Source organism: Dryobates pubescens, chromosome 17 (genome assembly GCF_014839835.1).
Source record: "Dryobates pubescens isolate bDryPub1 chromosome 17, bDryPub1.pri, whole genome shotgun sequence".
NCBI classification, from domain to species: Eukaryota; Metazoa; Chordata; class Aves; order Piciformes; family Picidae; genus Dryobates; species Dryobates pubescens.
In genome coordinates this window covers 5,200,337-5,224,290 of record NC_071628.1, presented here as the reverse complement: position 1 = coordinate 5,224,290, position 23,954 = coordinate 5,200,337, and the positions used below count along the sequence as shown (strand labels likewise).

Below are 23,954 nucleotides of genomic sequence, written 5' to 3'. Positions count from 1 at the left end.
GGAGGGACTTTTGAGGGTGTCAGGGAGGGATAGGACTGGGGGGATTGGAACAAAACTAGAAATGGGTAGATTCAGATTGGATGTGAGGAAGAAGTTGTTCCCCATGAGGGTGGTGAGACACTGGCACAGGTTGCCCAGGGAGGTGGTGGCAGCCTCATCCCTGGAGGTTTTTGTAGCCAGGCTGGATGTGGCTGTGAGCAACCTGCTGTAGTGTGAGGTGTCCCTGCCCATGGCAGGGGGGTTGGAACTGGCTGCTCCTTGAGGTCCTTTCCAATCCTGACAATTCTGTGATTTAATCAAATGAATTATATCTTAATTTATATTCTATATAAAAATTATATTTCATATGAATTCAAAGCAAGGGCCCTGTGACAGCTGAGAACATAGCTCTAGCTCAGGAGGGAGAGGAAGGCCCTGATCTAGTTGAGGATGCCCCTGCTTACTGTGTGTGGGAGTTGGACTAGCTGACCTTCAGAGGTCCCTTCCAACCCAGACCATTCTGTGATTCTGTGACCCTGTCCGAGTGCCTCTGTGCTTGATGTGTGGGAGTTGAGGTTTGTGTGGACCTATTCCAACTTTCCCAGTGCCTGTCTGTGCATTCGGGGTGACCTCCCCCCCAGCTGGGATGGTACCTCCTGAGCATCTGTCCTTGCTGCTTCAGTGCATTGATAAAGGAAGGTTGTGGGAAACATGCAGGAGCCTGGGAGGGCAGGAGTTTGGGCTCTGATGTCACTCTGTACTCAGAGATGCTGGGAAATGCCCCTTGGACACAACTCTCCTTCCTGTGCTGTCTTCTTGAGCTGTGTTTTGCTGCTGCACAGAGCTCTTTTCTCTTTCACAGAGCCATCAGGTTTGCTTTGGGTCCACTGGAAACCAGTGAGTAGGAGGCAATTCCCCAGTTGTTGTGTTCCTAGCTTGTAGAAGCACATAATTTGAAGCAAACAGGCAGGATAAACTCCTCCCCTTGCTGGACCAGCAGTTGGCAATCCATGTTCTCCATCAGCACTCATCTCTGGTGGTGTTTCTGCATGCTGAAGCGGGAGAGAAGCCCAGCACGCAGACACGTTCTTGGGCCTAATGGATCTAAAATTACTGCAGCTTGGGAGAGGAGAGGTGGGCTGGGAGCAGAGGAGCCATGAGGCTGTCTCAGCTGCTGGAGGGCAGCCACAGGGAAGGGCTCCTGGTTGATTTTTCTTTTCCTTGAGCAGAAGATTGGTGTGTTCCACGGATGCTGCTGGAATTTGCCCTACAGGGAAGCTGGCAGGCAAAGGGAAAGCCACTGCAGGGCTGCCCCAGCTCTTAACCTTTCCTCCAGTCTTTAGAGAGCCCAGATGTCTTTGGAGCAGAGCAACGGAAACTGCACACAGCAAGGGAGAGATGAGTGTAGTCCAGAGGGCCAGATCCCTGCATCTGATCCGCCTCAAAACATAAGGGACAATATTACCCACATCTGGTGCTGACTTCTCATCTGTGCCATGTGCTGAACCGAAGCTGTGAGCAACAACAAGCTCCGAGGAGCCAATCGGCTCCAAACAGAGCCTCTTGCAGCTGGGAGATGCCTCAGAAGAGATGACTTTGGAGGGTGTGGAAGCATCATGGGGCTGGAGATGGCCTTTATTAAAGTGGCCTTCAAAGTGTTGTGGGCTGAAGGCAGCAGCAGGAGGTGGCTTGCTCTGCTGGCAGAGGCGGCGGGAGGGGAGGCGTGGGGCAGATGCGCTGCTGGCGGTGGGAGCCGGCTGACAGAGGCGTGGTGCCTTAACGCCCTCCTGCCTCCTCTGTGACTTCTGGTTTTGCAATCTCTTGTTCAAAGAACAATACAGGAGACCAGCCCCTTCCACCTCCTTCAGCCCTGTTGCAGTGGCAGCTGGGATTTTGACAAATCAAGGTCATGCAGCTGGGAAATGCAGAGGGGTTGGTGGCTCCTCCCCTGCCCTTGTTCCTCCAGGGTCAGTGGGTGTGCGTGGTGGGAGTGGCAGGGTCTCTTCTCCTGGGTCACTCATGATGGTTTCTTGCTCTCCACTGATGCAGGATGATTTGAGTTTGGGAAATTACTGCAAATTCTGGCTCCAGTCCTAGGACAAGAAAGAATGTGTGGGGAATGAGATGATCATGTCTTGGGACGTGCTGTGTGATGTATGCTTTACAAGGCACAGGACAGTGTCTGTGGATGTGAGAAAGGAGTTAATTACACTGCCCAGCCCTGCAGAGGGAGACTGAACCTCGGAGTCCTTTCCATGCTGCTGTGTTTGGGGTCAGTTAAAGACCTGGGTGATGTTAAGCTGCTGCTTGAGGAGCAGAACTGTAGGTGATGCCAGGCTGTGGCTGGAGAACCTCTGTAAGCTGTCTTATTCCTCCAGAGGTCCTGGTGCTGAGCCAGGACAGGGAGCACAAATGGCCTGCATCAGGAACAGTGTGGCCAGCAGGAGCAGGGAGGTCATTCTGCCCTGTACTCAGCACTGGTTAGGCCACACCTTGAGTCCTGTGTCCAGTTCTGGGCTCCTCAATTTGGGAAGGACATTGAGATACTTGAATGTGTCCAGAGAAGGGCAAGAGGGGATTGAACGTGGCACTTGGTGCCATGGTTTAGTAGCCACGAGGTCTTGGGTGACAGGTTGGACTTGATGATCCTTGAGGTCTTTTCCAACCTGGTTGATTCTATGATTCTAACAAAGCTGGGGAGAGGTCTCCAGCTCAGCCCTGTGAGGAGAGGCTAAGGGAGCTGGGGGTGTTTAGGCTGGAGGAGGCTCAAGGGAGACCTTATTGCTGTCTACAACTACCTGAAGGGAGGTTGTAGCCAGGTAGGGATTGGTCTCTTCTCCCAGGCAACCAGCACCAGAACAGGAGGACACAGTCTCAAGCTGTGCCAGGGGAGGTTCAGGCTGGATGTTAGGAAGAAGTTCTTCCCAGAAAGAGAGATTGGCCATTGGAATGTGCTGCCCAGGGAGGTGGTGGAGTCACCATCACTGGAGGTGTTTCGGAAGAGGCTGGATGGGGTGCTTGGTGCCATGGTTTAGTTGATTAGATTGTGTTGGGTGATCAGTTGGACTTGATGATCTTGGAGGTCTTGATTCTGTGACTCTGTGTAAATGGGAGGGCTGCTGGCAGCTCTGAACTCTCCGTGGCCAGTTTACCACCGTGTCCTGCTCTGCTAACTCTGCTTTGCAAGCACGCAAGGCTTGCACGTGCTTGGCGTTGCTTGGTGCTCTTGCAGGCTCCATCTCAGGTGTGTCCTGCTGGGCCTTTTGTGCTGAGCTATGGGAGGTTTCAGTCAAGTCTAATATTTGCAGAGCCTGTCTTGTGGGGAGCCTGTGCTGTCAGAGCTTCTGGGACTTGCTGGGGTAATTTTAGCACCTTCATTAAGGGAGGACAGGACATTTTTTCCCTTAATGAGCAAAGCTGCTTACTAAACAGGAAAGGGAGGAGGAAGCAGGGGGCAGGGCTGGGGATGGGGACTGTAAATTTGCTTTTAGAGGTCACTGGAGTTATCTGACAGGGACAAACCCCAGAATGACTTTCCAACTTTCATCTGGTTCAGACCCAAAGCCTTAGCAGCTTACTCGCTGCAGAGGTGAAGCCTGGATGGAGCTACCCTTACACCCACCACAGCACACAACCATGCTAATGTTTTCCTTTCCTGTGGCCACTAGCACCTAACCAAGGCTGCAGTGAGCTGTGAGGTGATGGGAAGCACCCACTGTGCCCAGAGCACAGGGGATAGTAAGGGTGCCATCAGCATACCTAGCACTGGAGAGAGCACAGCTGAGAATGTGCATCTTGCCTCTGATTGCTGTGCTCCCTCAGCCCCAGCTGCTCTGCACAGCTAATCCCTCCCTGCTCAGGATTTTCAGAGTGGCACCATGTTATTAAAATGTGTGAAAAACTTCTCCCATGCAGAAGTAAATGTGTCAGGTTGGAAACAAGGGCGAGTGGCGGGTGGAGAGATGTGTGGAGGAGGGACAGGTGCCGAGGGTGCCACCCCAGCAGCAGCCTTTCTGCCATTGCATTGGGCTGAGCTGCATAATACAGCTTTCAGTTTAATTACAGGGGCTCCTGCTTAGTTGGTGTCATTAGTTGAGGTAACTGGCTTAATTGAGCTGCGTAGAAATGGCTTTAATCGTGGCAGCACTTTTGGCTGCTGGGTAATTGAGGGGAGATGTGCCAGCTCCTTTTGCACTGGAGTCTGCTCGCTGTGGGCTGTGTGGATCCAGCCTCCTGTTTTCATCCCACACCCACCCATCTCTTTCTAAATGCAGGAACTTGTTCACCAGATGCACCCTTGTGGCCCCAGCTGTCATTCATCTGCTGGGACAAAATGGCAATGGGCATCTCCCCTCCCTTGCTGCTCAGCAGCGAGGTCTCCGCTCTGCTCTGTGGGAAGAGCGTGCAGGACACAGCATCTCCCCTCCTGAAAGGGAGGAGGAGGAGGGGTGAATGTAGGGAGGGAGCAAGAACTGGGACTTTGCTGTCACTCAGCAGTGACAACCTGCCTTTGAGGTGTGTGTGGGGTTGCTGGTGAGGAAGGCTGGTGCAGACATGGTGTGATGAGCCACCTGCAAAGCAGGAGGCTTGGGAGCCCTGCTGGTATGGCAGCAGGAGAGGGGAGTGGCATCCAGCTCGAGTCAGGAGTGGGTTTGGACGTCTGGTGCCCTGGAGCTGGGCCAGGTGAGCTTCATCCAACTCCTTCCCCCTACCCAACTCCTTTGAAACCTGCTCCAGAGGCAAAAAGGTCCCTGGCAGCTATGCCTAAAGACTGCTGCCACGGAAAACAACATCTTGTGAGTGATGGAGAAAATGTCCTGTGGCAAAGCAGCAGCTCACATATGTTCCAGGAGTGCTGCTGGTGGGTCTGCCCTGAGAGAGGCAGGCTTCTGTCTGCTGTTGAGAAACATGCAGGGAAGGCCTTTTGCTTCCTTCTCTCCCCTGTTTCCTTGCTATGTGATGTGCTGCTGTGTTTTATTGCAGGTGGAGCTGATGCATAGGCTGCTCCAAGGGTTGTCTGGCACGCTCTGATACAGGGCTGCTTCCACTTTCCCATCACTCTGCCAAATGTTAATTGCTCAGGCTGAAGTTGTCTGTGCTGGATGTCTGTGCCTGGCTGAAATATTATTATTATTCTTATTTTAATTCATTCTTTCTTTCTAGTTACAAATAAAAACCCTCAGGCAATGGAAGAGGGGTGAAGGGGAAAGGTTTTATCTAAGCTAGAAAAAATATGGTGGTGCTCCTGTTACTGAGTCCCCTGGACCCTCCTTTTGTGGAGGGGAAGAGACTTTGTCAAAGGGCAGATTTTGCTCTGGGTTGTCTTCTTACATAGACAGGATGGCCTTTGATCCTATTTGAAGGGGAGAAGTTTGCAAAGGGTTTTTGGGAGCAGATAGGAGAGACTAGGAGCAGCAGTTCTTGTTGGGACCCTGGGGTGAGATGGGAGGATGTAAAAGTGGGGAAGATCATAGGAAATTTGAGCATGGATAAGGATGTTGAAAGTACTCTGGAGTGGCTGGAGAGCAATGGGTAGAGAGATGCAGCTGGGTTGGAGGGAAAGCAGATGGGTCAGGGAGAAAGGACTGGCACTGTCCAGCCAGGGGCAGAGGAGACTGGGGGTTCTGGTCACTGTAAACAACAGGGATTTCATAGAATCAGGTTGGAAGGGCCCTCAGAGATCATCTACTCCAACCTCCCCACCATGGGCAGGGAAACCTCTCAACTAGACTCAGCTGCTCAAAGCCTCATCCAGCCTGGCCTTCAACACCCCAGGGAGAAGGCATCCACAACCTCCCTGGGCATCCTATTCCAGAGTCTCACCACCCTCCTGCTGAAGAATTTCTTCCTCAGATCCAGTCTGAAGCTACTCTTCCTCAGCTTCAAACCATTTGGAGATGACAACAGCCTTTGAACCTTGGATATTTCCAAGGTGGGAAGACAGAATGGGCAGCTAGAGCTGGGAGAAGATTGGTCTTGCCTGGGAGGGCCTTGATTTTTCCCAGGTTTGTCCCCTTTTGTACTCCACTGGGAAAACTAAGAGCACACAGCCAAGGGCTGATCATGGGGATAACTTCAGGAGCACAAAGAGGAGCTGCAAAGTGCTGGAGCTCAGAGCTCCAGCTCTGGTGCTCATGTACTGTGCACCTTCTCTCATTACACAACCAAGGACTATCTTCCCTGGGAAACCTGTCCCATCCTGCACAGGATGGAGCTGTTCTGGGGAGGATCAGTGCTGTGCAGGGAGCTTTCTCTCTAGGAGCTCTCCCTCACTTGCAGCAGAAGTCAGCAGGGGTATTCTTTGCACATGGAAACCCAATCCTGACATCTTTGACCTTTGGAGTTTCCCTGACTGAAAGGATGCATTTTGAATGGGTGCTTATGTGTGCATCCCCTTCCTGCCCCTGTACTGAGCTCAGGGAGCTTTGCAAGGCTCAGTTGCAAGGACCTTACTGTCCAGGTCTGGGTCCCTCAGTTTAAGAAAGATGTTGAGTTGCTGGAAGGTGTCCAGAGAAGGGCAACAAAGCTGGGGAGGGGTTTGGAGCACAGCCCTGTGAGGAGAGGCTGAGGGAGCTGGGGTTGTTTAGCCTGGAGAAGAGGAGGCTCAGGGAAGACCTTCTTGCTCTCTACAGCTGCCTGAAGGGAGGTTGTAGCCAGGTGGGGGTTGGTCTCTTCTCCCAGGCAAGCAGCACCAGAACAAGAGGACACAGTCTCAAGCTGTGCCAGGGGAGGTTTAGGCTGGATGTTAGGAAGAAGTTCTTCCCAGAAAGAGATTGGCCACTGGGATGTGCTGCCCAGGGAGGTGGTGGAGTCACCCTCACTGGAGGTGTTTAAGAAGAGACTGGATGGGGCTCTTGGTGCCATGGTTTAGTTGATCAGATGGTGTTGGGTGATAGGTTGGACTGGATGATCTCTGAGGTCTTTTCCAACCTGGTTAATTCTGTGTTCTGACAGTGTGAAGGGTCCAAGGTGTCTGTTTCCAACACCAAAGGCATTCCTCCCCTGCGCCCTGGCCAATCTGAAAGGGAGCCATTGCTGCCTGTCTCCCCGACCAGCCTTGTGGAGGTGATGGTCAGGCTGAGTCAGACACAGGCTTTGCCCTTTGAGCCCAGCGTGTCCTGCAGGAGGCCTGCGGGCGACGATCTGTCTCCTAGCCGCCTGCCGCTTGCTGCGGGCCGTTGCCTGGGGGAGGGCGGAGGCAGTAGGAGTTGGTTTCCAGGGACTGCAGGAGCCGAGGAGTGGAGAACATCTGCCTGGCAGAGCTCCTTGCATTAGTGAGGATGTTTCCTTGCTCCATGCCTGTGTGTCCTAAATCGTAATAACACGATCCTGCTATTTTTGATCCCCTGATTTGCGTGGCAAGCCTGTTGTTTTTTTTCCCCCCTTCCCTTTCAGAATCCAATTTTCTCTTGACATTTCTGCCTAATGTAGCAAAACATGACCTTTGAGAAAGGACATTCCAGCGAGCTTCACTCCCTCCTCTGCATCTCTGCCTCTCTCCCACATCTTGCTGTCTCTCATGCGTCCCTCTTTTACGCTTCCTTCTCCTCAGTGGGCTGGGGTGGGGGGTGGGGGGGAGGGAGTTTGCTGTCTTGCTTTTCAGTAGCAGCGAGCTGCTCCTTCTCCTCCTACTTTTCATCTGTCTTTGCGAAGTCTCCAGGTGCTCGGTGCCTCCGGGGTGGATGAGGAGAGGGAGTTTTCACCATATTTTTATTTTCCCCTCTCTTGGCTCCACCTGCTATTTTTTGCCACCCAGCTGAACTTCCTGGGAGGCTGGGAGCAGCTTGCCCCCGGCCCTTAGGAGCGGTGGGCTGCGACGCTGGTGTGAAACGAGGTAGCCGTGGCTCCCGCGGCGGGGACGGTCTGAGGCGAAGCGGAGCCACAACGGGATGAGGCGAGAGCTGGGCTGTTGTGGGGGTTGGGGTTATTCCTCTGCCAGGTTCTTGGAGTTTACCCCTGTGCTCAGCACTGGTTAGGCCTCACCTTGAGTCCTGTGTCCAGTTCTGGGCTCCTCAGTTTAGGAAAGATGTTGAGTTGCTGGAAGGTGTCCAGAGAAGGGCAACAAAGCTGGGGAGGGGTCTGGAGCACAGCCCTGTGAGGAGAGGCTGAGGGAGCTGGGGTTGCTTAGCCTGGAGAAGAGGAGGCTCAGGGGAGACCACCTTGCTCTTTACAACTCCCTGAAGGGAGGTTGTAGCCAGGTGGGGGTTGGTCTCTTCTCCCAGGCAAGCAGCACCAGAACAAGAGGACACAGTCTCAAGCAGTGCCAGGGGAGGTTTAGGCTGGATGTTAGGAAGAAATTCTTCACAGAAAGAGTGATTGGCCATTGGGATGTGCTGCCCAGGAAGGTGGTGGAGTCACCATCCCTGGAGGTGTTTAAGAAGAGACTGGATGAGGCCCTTGGTGCCATGGTTGAGTTGATTAGATGGTATTGGATGATAGGTTGGATGACTCAATGATCTCTGAGGTCTTTTCCAACCTGGTTAATTCTATTCTATTATTCCTCTGCCAGGTTCTTGGAGAGCCTTTGGGACAAGGGTTTGCTGCATCAGCTGCAGGATTCTCCACTCCCAGCTGCAGAGTTTTGGGCTTCATAGCATTACGTGGGAATAGGTGGGGCAGGCTGTGGGAGCTGGGGTTGCTCAGCCTGGAGAAGAGAAAGCTTCAGAGAGACCTAATAGAGGCCTTTCAATACCTGAAGGAGGCTACAAGAAGGATGGAGAAGGTCTGTGCAAAGGCCTGCAGTGATAGGATGAGGGGCAATGGTTTGATGTTAGAGGAGAATAGGTTTAGATTGGATATTAGAAGGAAGTTCTTTACCATGAGGGTGGTGGAACACTGGAACAGGTTCCCCAGGGAGGTAGCTGAGGCTTCATGCCTGGAGATATTCAAGGTCAGGTTCAACAGGGCTCTGAGCAGCCTGTTTTAGTGGAGGATGTCCCTGCTGCCTGCAGGGAGTTTGGACTGGATGACCTTTGGAGATCCCTTCCAACCCAACACATTCTATGATTCTAAGCTTTTCCCTTGCTGGAACCTGCTGTAAGGCAACAAATGAATTTCTCATCCCAGGTCCTTGTGCTTCAGATCTTCACAAGCAGGAGCCACTCCAGGATATGCTTTCTTGGGTTTAGTGTCTTTCTGCAGATCAAACAGGGCCTGTAGGCTGAGCCCAGCATGGCAGTGCTGCCCATGGTCACTTCTGTGCCACCCTGTCCCACACCTCCTTTCTGGCCAGCTGGGTATTTAATGAACCTCCAGGTAGTTCATGCCTCCAGCCCTTCATTGTTCTTGCCAGTAAGCAGGGCTGAGGCAGGAGGGCATCTGCAGCCTTGCACCAGGCTGCCCTGCTTGCCTGAAGCCCACCCAGGTGGCTTGCAGTGGGGAGGGAGCTGATGTGGATGGGGCTGGGTTCAGCAGAAGATGCAGGGCAGCACCTTCTGTGTTTTCTGGAGGCCAGCAGAGATAAAGGAGGATTTGGATTTCTGCTAGAGCTTGTGACCACCCATCCCTCTGCTCACCCCATGGGCTGGTCTGTCAGCTGGTAGCCCTCAGGCTGGCCAGGTGTCCCCAGGAAGGCTTCCCCCTGCACAAAGTGTCCCCTTACCTTCTCATGCCTTCAGAAACCCTGGGCTCTGCCCTAAGCGTTTCTTACGCCACCCCACCCTTCTTGTTTTTAATACTTTGGTTGCTTTTACACTCTTTCATCCTCTCATCTGAGGAGGAGATGTCTGCTGGGTTGCAAAGCTCTCTCAGGTAGAGGAGATTTATGCTTTTGCCAGTCTGAGCAGATGGAGAGAGGGATGGGGAGCTGTCGGCCGCCGTAGCGGCGATACCCCTGGGTGCAAACAGCACGCAGCTGTGGAGGGACACTGCGAGCACACAGCTACTGCAGCTCGTGTGACAGCACTCTCTGGTACTCATCCTGCTGGCATCTGAACAGCCCTGTTACTATTTTTAGCACGAGGTTTGTAGTTGAGCAAGAACAATTAAGTTATTGGATTAGAATTGTTCTTTTTGCTTATGGTTGGTGGAGCTCTGGATTCTTTGCTGTGAGGGTGAACACTGGAACAGGCTGCCCAGGGAGGTGGTTGAGGCTTCATCCCTGGAGATATTCAAGGTGAAGCTCAACAAGGCTCTGGGCAACCTGATCTAGATAAGGATGCCCTTGCTGACTGAAGAGGGGGTTGGTCTGGATGACCTTTAGAGGTCCTTTCCAACCCAGACCATTCTATGATCAGTCCTGGGACCAGCCTTGCTCAACATCTTTGTGGGTGACATGGACAGTATCATTGAGTGCACCCTCAGCGAGTTTGCTGGTGACACCAAGCTGTGTGGTGCAGCAGGCATGCTGGAGGGAAAGAATGCCACCCAGGGGGACCTTGACAGGCTGGAGAGGTGGGCCCATGACAGCCTCATGAGGTTCAACAAGACCAAATACAAGGTTCTGTGTCTGGGTTGGGGCAATCCCAAGCACTGATATAGACTGGGCAGGCTGAGGGAGTTGGAGCTGTTCAGTCTGGAGAAGAGAAGGCTCCAAGGAGACCTAGCTGTGGCCTTCCAGGATCTGAAGGGGGCTACAAGAAAGCTGGGGAGGGACTTTTGAGGGTGTCAGGGAGGGATAGGACTGGGTGGAATGGAACAAAACTAGAAATGGGTAGATTCAGACTGCATGTAAGGAAGAAGTTGTTCCCCATGAGGGTGGTGAGAGCCTGGCACAGGTTGCCCAGGGAGGTGGTGGCAGCCTCATCCCTGGAGGCTTTATAGGCCAGGCTGGATGTGGCTGTGAGCAACCTGCTGTAGTGTGAGGTGTCCCTGCCCATGGCAGGGGGGTTGAAAGTGAGTGATCCTTGAGGTCCCTTCCAACCCTGACAATCCTGTGACTCTCTGATTCCTCAGCACCAACCATCCATATCTTGCTGTCTTCGAGTTTTATTTTTCCTTCCTGTGTATTGCAGCAGGATAATAAACCATTTGCTTCCTTGAGGGAGGGGTGGGGGAGGAAAAAGGGGATTAAAAAAAAGGAAGATAAAAACCATGTTGAAAAAAGAAACTTCCACTTGGGTTTGTCCTCATTAAAATCTCTCATCATGAAATCTAAGCTTGGGTCATAAACTGCTTGACAGCCTCCCCGTCGAGGAGGACGATGAGCTCTGCAGAGGCGGTAGGGCCCTGTGCAGGAGGAACTATTTACCATGAATTCTTTTTCCTTCCTTTCTCCCCCCCCCCCCCCTTCCCCTCCCCTCCCCTCCCCTTTTCCTTTTTCCCTTGTCAATTTGCAGAGACCTCTCTGGGAACCGGCTCACCACTCTGTCATGGCAGCTCTTCCAGACCCTGCGGCTCTTTGAACTGTAAGTCCCCACCCTGGAGGTGTCTCCTGGGAGGAGAGAGGTGGGGAGGCTTGAGAGGAGGAAGACTGATTTCCAAACAAAGCTGTATTTTTATCTTTGGGGTTTTTTTGAAGCTTGTGAAGAATTGCCTAAAACTCCATTGGGCAGCCCCATCCTGGGGAGGGTTTCCCGGCTATGGGAGCAGCGGAGCAGAACTGCTTCAGTTTAACTTCACAGCAGCTGGCTAATTAACGTCAGGATGATGAACAAGTCATGCTTGGGGTGGTAAATGGTTGACTAACTCTGGGAACACCTTAGAAGTACTTCCTAGGCCAGATTTCCAGTGAATCTCCTCCATTACTTGCTCCTTGAGGCAGCGCTGAGTGTTTCTGCTCTCTACAACTCCCTGAAGGGAGGTTGTAGCCAGGTGGGGGTTGGTCTCTTCTCCCAGGCAACCAGCACCAGAACAAGAGGACACAGTCTCAAGCAGTGCCAGGGGAGGTTTAGGCTGGATGTTAGGAAGAAGTTCTTCCCAGCAAGAGAGATTGGCCATTGGAATGTGCTGCCCAGGGAGGTGGTGGAGTCACCATCCCTGGAGGTGTTTAGGAGGAGACTGGATGGGGTTCTTGGTGCCATGGTTTAGTTGATTAGGTGGCGTTGGAAGATAGGTTGGACGTGATGATCTCTGAGGTCTCTTCCAACCTGGTCTGGTTCCCCTCCATTCTCTTCCCCTCCATTCTCTTCCCCTCCATTCTCTTCCCCTCCATTCTCTTCCCCTCCATTCTCTTCCCCTCCATTCTCTTCCCCTCCATTCTCTTCCCCTCCATTCTCTTCCCCTCCATTCTCTTCCCCTCCATTCTCTTCCCCTCCATTCTCTTCCCCTCCATTCTCTTCCCCTCCATTCTCTTCCCCTCCATTCTCTTCCCCTCCATTCTCTTCCCCTCCATTCTCTTCCCCTCCATTCTCTTCCCCTCCATTCTCTTCCCCTCCATTCTCTTCCCCTCCATTCTCTTCCCCTCCATTCTCTTCCCCTCCATTCTCTTCCCCTCCATTCCATGAATTTTTCTTTAGCTGGCAGATGTCCTTTATGAGACACCCCTGCTTTTGAGGTGAATGACTCCCTTGCTCTTTAGCCACTGAGGCACCTCCCAGCTCCTGTGTGGGAGATGAGATGGTGTCTCCCCTGGGGCAGCGGTGGCCTTCAGGCCTGCTGCATTATTGACGGAGCGTTCAACGCCGCGCTTGGAGAGCAGGCGGCCGCGGAATCAGTGGAGCATTGGCCCTGCTGACCTGTTTGGTTGAGTTTTAGAAGTGGTTGCTTGGTGGGGCTAAAAATAAATAAATAAAGAAAGAAATAGCAACTAAATAAATGCATGTATGTAGGATGTGTGCTGGAGGATCTTGGGAAGCTCCGTTCATCCTCACCGATGATCAATAGAGAGCTGCACGCTGGAAGTGACTTATGAAAGAATAAAGGCAGTCTTTCACGTGGGAGTAAGTGTGTTATCAGTGGTGCTGCTGCAGCCTGTTTTGTTCCTGTCAGGTTGTTAAATGGGGGGGGAAAAAAACCCCAGCTAATAGTGATATTAGAAGACCAGAAGAATGCCCTTCTGATGGGGGCACTCTGGCTTGCAGAGTGAAAATGCTGAATTTGGAATTTGTCTGCTGGCTGATTATGGCTTTAAAAATATATATGTATTTCTCATCCCTACCTCCCCAGCCTGGCTCAGGTTTCAGCTTTAATAGCATGAGTCATTTGTATCCTTAGACCTTTACTTATTGTCATTGCACCCTCTGGCAAAACTCTGATTGATGGTTGGGACCCAAGAGAGACCCCCAAGAGCGGAGGAGCAAAGGGGGCTGCGGTCCTGAGCTGGAGGTGCTGGCAGGGCCTGGGGAAAGGGTGAGCCTGCAGGTGAATGGGAATGCTTCCAGCAGGGCTTCTTTGAGAGGCTGAGGGAGCTGGGGTTGCTTAGCCTGGAGAAGAGGAGGCTCAGGGGAGACCTCCTTGCTCTCTACAACTACCTGAAGGGAGGTTGTAGCCAGGTGGGGGTTGGTCTCTTCTCCCAGGCAAGCAGCACCAGAACAAGAGGACACAGTCTCAAGCTGTGCCAGGGGAGGTTCAGGCTGGATGTTAGGAAGAAGTTCTTCCCAGCAAGAGAGATTGGCCATTGGAATGTACTGCCCAGGGAGGTAGTGGAGTCGTCATCCCTGAAGGTGTTTAGGAAGAGGCTGGATGAGGCCCTTGGTGCCATGGGTTAGTTGATTAGATGGTGTTGGGTGACAGGTTGGACTTGATGATCTCAAGGGTCTCTTCCAACCTGGTCTGGTTCTGTTCTATTCTGTTCTATGATATTTGGTTTCTTCAGGCACCTCCACCTCTTGCCACTCCAAGTCAGGCTGAAAAATACCAACACCAAGCATGAAGGAAGTTGAGAGGCTGCTTTGGCAGCAAGGTGTACTTGTCCCCACCCTGATGAAGAATGCACCCCTGACAGGGAAGCTGGTGTGGCTCGGAGTGCCTCTGGTTCGTGTCAGCAGAGCCCCAGCACCCTGCAGCCTGGCAAACAGGAAGGAGCTGAGTGACTTGGCTCTGGCCTTAGCTGTGCTCAGAGCAGTTTTCTTGGAGACAACAAACCCTGATTGATGAGAGAAGAAACACAGCTAGAGGTTGGAGACTGCAGGGCTGCTTGGTGGGAAGAGGTGGCAGGGTGGGAAAGCAGCACTGGTGTGATGAGTGGCGTCCGTGGTGTGCTGGGGGGAGGCTTGGCACTGCGTGGGGCTGGAGCCTTGGCTGGACCTCTTCTGTCATCATACTGCAGAAGGGGTCTTGGCAAACTACCCCCTGGCAGCAGCTCTGGATCAGGTTACGCCTCCAAACGCATGTGCCTGCAGAGTCTGGCTTGCTGTTGGCTGGGCTGGAGTCAGAGCCTAGTCAGGTTTATCTTCTCTGAAGAACTGCTTTGTCACTGGGGCTTCCTGACAAACAGTCTGCTCTGGGCACCTTGGTACTGAGGATACTCCATCCATGTGAGCACAAGTAGGATGGTCAGTACCAGAGTAACATCATGATCCAGGGAGGTTCTCCTCCCCCTCTACTCTGCCCTGGTGAGACCTCACCTGGAATATTGCACTTGGTTCTAGGCTCCACAGTTCAAGAGGGATCTGCTGGAGAGAGTCCAACAGAGAGCTACCAGGATGACTAAGGGACTGGAGCACTGCCCTGTGAGGAGAGGCTGAGAGACCTGGGGCTGTTTAGTCTGGAGAAGACTGAGAGGGGATTTAATAAATGTCTATAACTATCTGAGGGCTGAATGTCAAGAGGGATGGGACACCCTGTGATAGGACAAGGGGCAATGGATATGAACTCCAGCACAGGAGGCTCCACCTCAAAAGGAGAAGGAACTTCACTGTGAGGGTCACAGCACACTGGAACACGCTGCCCAGAGGGGCTGGGGAGCCTCCTTGTCTGACGACTTTCAAGCCCCATCTGGATGTGTTCCTGTGTGACCTGTGCTGGATTCTATGGCCCTGCTCTGGCAGGAGGGGTTGGATTTGATGATCTCTGAAGGTCCCTTCCAACCCCTAACATCCTGTGGTGATGCTGCTCCCCAAAGAGTGATGGGAGAGGGATGCTTGAGCCGATACCCACTGGCACGTTGGTGTCAGTGAGGCAGGGAAATGTGTCAGCAGTGTCCTTCCCTGGGGGAACGAAACTGTCCTGCCCAACTTTGGATCTGGAGAGAAGGCAGCCTGAGGGTGTAGCCTTGAGCCATGGCCTCTGAATAATCATTCCCTTAAAGATGTTGGGAATCCTGTTAAAACCATTTTATCTGCTGCGGGGCGGTCACGGTCCTGAGCGCTGGAAGGATGGGACCTGTTGAGGAGGTAAAGCCAAATCTTCAAGGCAGTGAGAAATTAGTGATGAATGTGCAAAAGTGGGAAATATTGTAGTTTTTTTAGAAATGCAGAGGATGGGTGAGGAGAAGACAGTTTTTTGGCACACTGAGCTCCAAGAAGACTTCCAGAATCTGGAAAGGAGAGAGAGAATTCATGGCCCACATACAGAGAGTGTGAAGCACTGGTGAAAGTTAGAAAGGGAGTCGCAGACTGACATCAGACAAGGACTTGAAACTGAGCCAAAAGCTCTCTGGAAAGGAAGAAGGTGGGGAGCAGCAGAGCGCAGAAGCAATGAGCCTGAGGAAGGCAGGCTGAGCAGCAGCAATTGCACATGGTCCTGGAGAGGCCAGAAGATCCCAGGGGAACAAAGCTGCTGGCAAGAGTCTGCTCTTCTCGAGGGAGACAAGCCTACAGAGAGGGTTGGTGGGACAAATGGATGCAGGTCTGCAGTGTGGTTCGCCACTGCACCTTCTTTTGGGTAGCAGTGCCTCAGTGCTGCCAGGCAGCTGTGGATCACTCCTGGTGAGACCTCATCTTGAGTACTGCATTCAGTTTTGGGCTCCCCAGTTCAGCAGGGACAGGGATCTGCTGGAGAGGGTCCAGCAGAAGGCTACTGATGATTAGGAGACTGGGGCACTGCCCTGTGAGGAGAGGCTGAGGGACCTGGGGCTTTCTAGTCTGGAGAAGAGAAGACTGAGAGGGGATTTAGTAAACCTTTATGAATACCTGAGGGCTGGGGGTCAGGAGGGAGAGCACAGACTCTGCTCAGCTGCACCCTGGGGTAGGACAAGGAAGAATGGGTGTAAGCTGCAGCACAGGAGGTTCCACCTCAACACAAAGGGGAACTTCTTTACTGTAAGGGTCGCAGAGCACTGGAACAGGCTCTCCAGGGAGGTTGTGGAGTCTCCTTCTCTGGAGATGTTCAAGCCCCATCTGGATGTGTTCCTGTGTGACCTGAGCTAGATTGTATGGTCCTGCTCTGGCAGGGGGGTTGGACTCAATGAGCTTTTTGGGTCCCTTCCAACCCCTGATATTCTGTGATCCAGAGGGTGGATAATCACCACAGGCAAATCTGCAGCTTGCAACCAGGTAGCTTGGAGCCACAGAGCATGCAGGAAGGGAAGCAAGGGGAGGATCATCTCCAGGGAAGTGCTGGGAGGAGGGGAACTACAACTGGTGTGACAGGGAGATTGCCAGGGAACGTGAGACCTGACAAAGCCACTCACTGCAAACATGGAAGAGTGGAGAGCAGGAAACCATGGGAGAAGGCAAGTGAATGGGAGCCTGGGGCCTGAAACAGCTGCCTGGCTGCATGCAAGGCACCACAAGCTTGGGAAGATGGTGCTGCTTTAAAGCTGAGTTGCTTTTCTTGTTCAACAGGGCTGAGGTTTTTTAACCACCCCCCCCAGCCTTGACTCACTGAAGAAAGGATGGCAAAAATGAGGCACACTTCCAAAGAATATTATCTTTCTCCTCCTGGTCAGAAGCAAGGCTTGGAATGGTTTCCAGTAACTCCAGCCCTAATTCTCACAGCACAGGCTGACCTTGACCAGCAGGGCTCGGGCTGATGTGTGCAGAGCTCTCCTAAGTCTGAAGCTGAGTGTGCACAGGGAAGCATCTAACACGTGCAACAGCTCATAAACATTGGACTTAGAGCCTTTCTTATCCAGAAGTCACAGCTGGTTTCCTCTGTCATGTCCTTGGCTTCCTTTGTCATGTCCTCAGAGAGCTCAGGGCTGATATATGAAGAAATTCCTTCCCAGAAAGACCTAAGACTCTGCTTCCAATTACATCCCTGGTTGTCTAAAACCTTGTAGCCACCCTCTTGCTGCTCAGCCCAGCAGCATTTCTACTACCAGCAGTCCCTGCCAGCTTGCCCTGCAGCCTAAAACTGTCCCAAGTAGCTTTCTGCAAGGCTGCAGCCAGAGGCTTTGGAGGGGCTGTGGGACAGCAGCCTCCCTCTTAACGCTGCCAAGTCCAGCTTCACGTGGTCTGTGCCCCTGGAATTCCAAACTTATGGCCACCCCCAGCCCTGCTGATAGAGCTGTAGCCAGGCAGTGGGTATCTGCCTGCTCTCTGCATTAGCTAACCCCTCTGTCAGCTTCATCCTTCCCTTTCTCTCCCACCCCATTGTGGCAGGGGTTTGGAAAGAACTCGTGCCTGGCTGGGCTGCTGTGGGAAGCCCTGGTTCTGGGGAAATAAATAGAAATGGAAAACAGAAGTAGGTTTTTTTTGTTCTTGCTCTGCTGGATGCTCTTTTTTTGTGCTTCTCAGGCACAGGGAAGCTGTCTGGGTCCCGAGGTAGGAGAGTGTTTTAATTGCCAGTGCATGAAACCTTGGCAGCAGCTTTATGGCAATGAAAAGAGACAGGAGAAGTGTGGCAAGGCTCTCCACTGCCCTCTGAGACACTTGAGCTGCAGACAGCTTTGTTTCAGCTGATGGCTGGGGACATGGAGTGTCTCATTTCACTGCCTGGCCTGAATAAAACCCTGCTCTGTGTACGCATGAGGTCCTGCCTGTCCCAGCACACGCTGGGATGTTGATGACCTCTCTCTCCAGCACTGGTCCACCCTTGTGTAGGGTCTCCAGGCAGTTTTGGGAGGCAGTGGATACAGCTTTCTCCAGGGAATAAAGCTGGGTTCAGCCAGGCACCTGCAGCATCACTGTCTCTGAAGCGCTGACTGGGTGACCTCACGGCTGTAGGGTTTCAGCTCTGCCATCCTTCCCCTGACTGAGTGTGGGGCAGGATTGCCTCAGGTGTCCTCTGTCCCAAACACAAGCTCTGCACTGAAGGGGCTGTGCCTGGAGCACCTGAAGGGAAGCTGTAGTCAGGTGCAGGACAGGCTCTTCTCCCAGGCAACTCGTGACAGGACAAGAGGCCACAGTGTGAAGCTGCACCAGGGGAGGGTTGGGTTGGATGTTAGGAAGCAGTTCCTGATGGAAAGGGAAATCAGGCACTGGAAAGGACTGCCCAGGGAGGTGGCAGAGTCGACATCCCTGGAGGTGTTTAAGGAAAGATTGGATGTGGCACCTGGTGCCATGGTCTGGTCATTGTGGTGGTGTTGGGTCGTAGGCTGGACTTGATGACCTCAGAGGTCTGTTCCAGCCTCAATAACTGCACTGCACCTGGGGCTGATGGATGTCTCTGGCTCCTATGCAGATTTGGTCCCTTTTTTGGCCAGCTCCTTGGTGCAGGAGCAGCTTTGCTTGTGCAGGGAGCCTGGCTCTCTTGAGGCTGTGATCCTTGCTGTTTCTCACAGGCATCTTCACTTTAACCAGGGCCTTCAGAAGGTGTGGGAGTGTGCACAGCTCCTGAGTGCCTGTAACCAAGCACTGCTTTGGCAGCATTTCCAGGCTAAGGGTTTACTTGGCCTCTCCCAGGAGTAAGCTGTGCTGGGTATGTCTCATGAGAAGGAGCCCTTTGCCTCCATTCTCCCTGTGACACTGTTGCACTACTAAACACATGACAGCAGCAAAGACCTCTTGGCTGTCCTGCTGTGCATTTCAGCACCAGCTTTTGCCCTTCCTGCTGTGCTGGGAGACACTCTGCAGCCTGTGCTGTTGTCTTCTGGTCTGATGGTGGTTTTGCCAAAGGGTGCCATGTTGCCCCTGAGGTGTTTCCTCTTCTTACAGAGATGGAAAATACATTTGCTTTAGCAAGCAGAGTCATAGTCAGTGGAGATGTGGTACAAAAGTTATGGGAGAAAGAGTTGGAAGGAGCTGCAGATCCTACTGATCACTGCAAGGGAGGTGGTCAGAGTGGGGGGGGAAAAGGGAGGTCCAGGTTTTGGCCAGGTGCAGGACAGTGTGAGCATGGAAAGCTTTGTGCACCTCTCCAGAGAGCCACCTTGCATGGCAGGGCAGGCACCCAAGGAGGAGGGAGGGCATCTCCTGCAGGTGAAGAGTGCTCCTGCAAGGAGTGTTAGGGAAAATGGGTGCTGCTTGTACCCACTGGGCCATGCCAGCTGCTGGTGGCACTTGGCACATCCAGCTGGTGGTGATGGAAGTTAATTTGTGCAAAAGCCCCTGTGGGGGTCTTGGTTAGAGCAAGTCCCAACCCTGAGGTTGGGGTAGGCTGTGGGGAAGTTCTGCTCTGAAGCCCACTGCTGCTGGCCTCCATGAATTAGCCATGGGTCAGGAATGCTGCTCTCTATTACTTCCAAAGCTGCCCTTAACTGCTAGGACAGCAGCTCTCTCTGCCAGTCCTGTTTCATCAGGATGTTTGCAGTGGAGCAGGGTTGCTCCCCCGCTGCCTCTGAGCTCCCCCAGCAACCTGAGGGATCCCAGCACAGAGCTCCAGCTGCCTGCTCTGCCCTTAGCTGGGTTCATGGCTCCTACCCATGTACCATCTCCCATGCTCTGCTGCTGGCAGTGACCTTGGGAGAATCCAGAGGAGGAGAATGTGGTTTCGTGGCCACGCTGAAGAGGATGCAAAGCCTGTACAGTACCTACTGTAGCAGGCAGGAAATGTCTTGTCATTCAGGTCCCACCAAATTACTGTGCTAATCTGCTTTGCTCTGTTAAATTCACTGCTTTGGCCTTTTGAGCTGCTTGTCTGAGCCTTGTACCTGTCTTGCAAAAGTTTACATGCTTTTGACAGGGAAGGAAGGAACTAATGGAAAGCCCCAGAGTGAGGTCCAATTCGGTGCTTGCTCTAAAAATAGAGGAGGAAGCAGGACGTGAGATGGCCTCTTGTTTTATGAGAAGAGTCAAAGTGGCTCCATTAGGGTGGGGATTTAACCCCCTTGGGGGCTGCCAGAAGATCCCTTTTCCTCTTCCACCTCCTCCTGTATTGATGGAAGAGCAGCTGCACGTTTGGGAAGGCTGTTTCCCAATCCTTTTAGTTGGTGGAATTCATCTTGTAAAAGCAAGCATGAATTTTTCAGGAACATGTGGGGCAGACCAGGAAGGCAGCTTCTGCCTGTGTGACAGGAGGGCTCTGGCAGTGGTTTGATCTTTGGAGATGCCCTCCTGCTTTTGGGTGGCTGAGCATCACCTTCTGCAGCTCCTCTGCTCCCTGCTCTCTCTTGCTGCACAGCTGGATGGGGAAATGGTTTGGTTTTCAGCCTGGCTCTCTCCTCTTGATTCTCAAGTTGCTGTTGAAACCCACCCTAGTAATTCTGTTTGCCCTGGCTGAGCACTGGGCCACTCCTTCCTGCTGGGCCCTGATCTTAATTGTATCTCCACAGAGAGCTGTAGAGAGCTTTAAAAATGTAAATGAAATTGTTAATAGGTAGGGGGGGGGGGGGGGGATCAATTATAATAAACATTCCTGGTATATAAACTACATGTAAGTGTGTTTTAAATGAAGTACATTAAAGGCAGTGCTTTCTTTCCCCCCCATTTCTCCTGGCCCAGGTCAGCAGGGTCTCAGTGCAGTGCAGTTTGATTTGATTAAAGTGCATTTATAGCCTGTTCATTAGCTCATGTCCTGGGTCACCAGCAGGCTGTGTTCCTACAAGGCGCTCAGGAGAAGAGCTGCCAGCTTCACTCAGCACTCCTAGGGGCTGGAGGTGCAGGCTCTTGGACGTCCAAGAGTGGGACTTGCAAATGTGAATCGATACTTGAGGGCAGTGAGGAGCTGCCTGCCCCTTTCCTGGGGGATGGATGTGTTGGGTACCTGCGCTGCTGCAGGAGCGAGCTGCGGACGTGCAGGTCTTGCGGTGCAAGGTGCTGTGCGCGTCCCTGCGCTGCCCCGGGGGATGTAAAACCTTGTGTGCGTGCGTGGAGGCGGCTGTGTGAACCCTGGGTGTGCGACCCCTGTGTCTCTGGAGGCAGAAGAGACGTCGATAACCAGTGCCAGAAGACCCCGGGCAAATCACACGCAGGCGATTCTCCCTTAGCTCTGAAGGGGCCCTCGCAGCTGCGTGGTTGCTGCCTTCCCTGGGGAGCCTGGGGCCAGGTGACGGCCCTGCTCGTCCTTTCCCTACCCCACCATCCTTTCTCATGCTCTCTCTGCCCGTAGGAAACTAGAGAGGAACCCTTTCAACTGCAGCTGTGACATCCGCTGGATCCAGCTCTGGCAGGAGAAGAGCGAGGCCAGCCTGCAGTACCAGGACCTCTACTGCATGAACCTGGATGCGGGCACCATCCGCCTGCAGGAGATGAACATCACCCAGTGTGGTAAGGACTCCTGGGGCCAGGCAGGAGGCAGCGCTGCCCCATCTGCCGCCTCTGCTTCGACCTTTTGCTTGGGGAGCCTGGGGTGGCAGCATCCCACCAGGTGGGCTAGAACAAGATGGGACAGCTTGTGGATTCAAAACGCTGCCTCTGGGTCAGTGTGGGGCTGCTCTCTCTGTGTGTGTGTGTGAAGGGGTTGGGGCATTTGGGGCATTTCTAACCTCTGGGTCAGTGTGGGGCTGCTCTCTGTGTGTGTGAAGGGGTTGGGGCATTTGGGGCATTTCTAACACCCTGATTTGGGGCAGTTTGTGGTTTCAAAATGCTGCCTCCGGGTCAGTGTGGAGCTGCTGTTTGTGTGTAAAGAGAGAGGCTGATTTGGGGCACTTCTTACCCTGATCTGGGGCAGTTTGTGGATTCAAAATGCTGCCTCTGGGTCAGTGTGGAGCTGCTGTTTCCCTGTGTGAAGAGATTGGGGGATGTGGGGCATTTCTAACACGGATTTGGGGCAGTTTGTGGATTCAAAATGCTGCCTGTGGGTTATTGTGGAGCTGCTGTTTCCCTGTGTGAAGAGATCAGGGCATTTGGGGCATTTCTAACACTGATCTGGGGCAGTTTGTGGATTCAAAATGCTGCCTCTGGGTCAGTGTGGGGCTGCTGTTTGTGTGTGTGAAGAGATTGGGGCATTTGGGGCATTTCTTACCCTGATTTGGGGCAGTTTGTGGATTCAAAATGCTGCCTGTGGGCCAGTGTGGGGCTGTGTGTGTGTATGAAGAGATTGGGAGCTGTGGGGCATTCCTCAGCCTGCAGTGTCATTGCTAGTGATGAGCCTGCATCGAAAGGCTTGTGTTTCACCTTGCTCCTCTTCTGTCTAACAGTTTATTGTTACAAGACCCTACCTCTGTGTCTTTTGTAATTACTCCTAGGAAATACATCTCTCTCTCTCCATTTGCTTTTGTTTCATTCTTCTATATTTCATTTATTCTTCCCCCCCACCCCCCTTCAACTGCAAGCCCATATCTGTAGGGGAGAGGCAGCAGTGACTTTTATATCTCTTTCTCTTTCCTGCTGATGTTTTAAGAGAGTCCTGTGGCCCCAGGAGCAACGTGAGGCATGTTCAGAAATTATCCTTTCCTCTTCCTCCTTCACCTTGTTCACACATCAGCTGTCTGCTCAGTGTCAGTTCCTGCTCTGCTGCTGCCTTTACTGGAAAGCATCCTTTGCAGGGGAAGAAGGGGAAGGAGCTGCACCTTCAGCAGAACAATTAAACTGCCTGTATGCAAGCAGCTGTCAAACTTGCAGGCTAGGGGGAGAAAAAAAGAAAAAGCCAGGAGGGAACCCAGAGGTTTTTCTCTTTTTCTAATGATTGTTTTCTGTCCTAGGAATCTGGGGGCTCATTCCCTGCAGCAGTAGCAGGCAAACAGCACGAGCATTTGGGTTTGCATGGCTTAGTTATTTATTTATTTCCCCTCAAGTTCATGATGTCCCCTCTAGTAAGCTCTGGAAAGTGGCCAAAGTGTGCCTGCCTGTGGATGGACTGAAAAGATTGGAGTGTGCTGTAATTTCCTCCCCACATGGGAAGAATAATCTGCAAAGATTAAAAGAAGAAGGGGGGTGGGGAGGGAAATAATTAAATCTTTAGGGATCAGGGACAGGAGAAAAGGTGACTCCATCAGTGGTGGTGTTAGACTGCAGGGGACAGTGGGTGCTGAGTTGAGAACCCAAACGTGCTGGTGGTGCAGGGTGAGCATCTCCTCTGACCTCAGAGTCTCCTTGAAGAGCAGGGAGCCACGCTGGTCTGCTTGCCTCTAGAGGGAGAGGCTTGCTGTTCAAGCCTTAAGAGGAGTGAGGGGATGTTGTAACAACAGCCCATTTGTCTTTGTCCTTTGGCTCTGGGGGCTGCTGTAGCTTGGTGTGGCTCCATGTGAAGAGACCACGCACGTCCTTGTTATCTTCTCTCTGTTGCTTCTTGCTCACCTGTGCAGTTTTGCCAGACCTTGGCTGCTGCCTGGTTTCTTCTGGCACCCCCCCCAAATCAGTCCAATGGTGTTTCCCTCCTGGTGTTTCTCCCTGATGGCAATGAAAGGCTGTGTATCCCTGGCCATGGCTTTGGGTTGTTGGGACAGATGCTGTGATGGGAGCAGACTGCTGGTCAGTTCTTCCTTGCCCTGCCTGATCAGCTGGTCTCTATGAAGAGCCCAGAAGGCCTCCCCTGTGCAAGAAAGGTCTTTGCCCTTCGTGCAACCAGCTCTGGTTTGGTGTTGCAAGGATATTTGGCACCTGTGTGATGGCAAGTGAGGAAGTGGTGTAAATCAGAGGCACCATCAATCGGTGGGTTCCTCTGCCACCACCAAGGAAGAACAAGGGCACCTTTTATTAGGAGAGCTGAAATTAACATAAGGACACAGCCTTGGTCATCTTCTCTTGATTGTTATAAACCAGAGAGAAATTTTCCTCACCTAGAGTGCTGGGTGCTCTGCCTTGTCCCCAGAAATTGGAATGCTTTGCATCCTCTCCCAGCAGGTGCAACTTTCCCATCCCAGGTGACTGCCCTGGAGCAGCTACTTTGGGAGTAGAAGAGATGGGAATGGTGGATTGTGTGAAGGGAAGGGCAGTCAGCAGTGGACACTGGCT

General features: G+C 52.7%; 1 protein-coding gene across 1 annotated transcript in view; it reads left to right on the top strand.

Annotated features, from left to right (window-relative positions):
• Positions 1–23,954, top strand: part of NTRK3 (neurotrophic receptor tyrosine kinase 3) — a 272,999-nt gene that overhangs the window by 61,929 nt on the left and 187,116 nt on the right. Inside the window, exons 4-5 of the mRNA XM_054168851.1 lie at positions 11,256–11,324; positions 21,169–21,326. Coding sequence (XP_054024826.1) covers positions 11,256–11,324; positions 21,169–21,326 — 227 coding nt within the window. The remainder of the gene's footprint in view (positions 1–11,255; positions 11,325–21,168; positions 21,327–23,954) is intronic.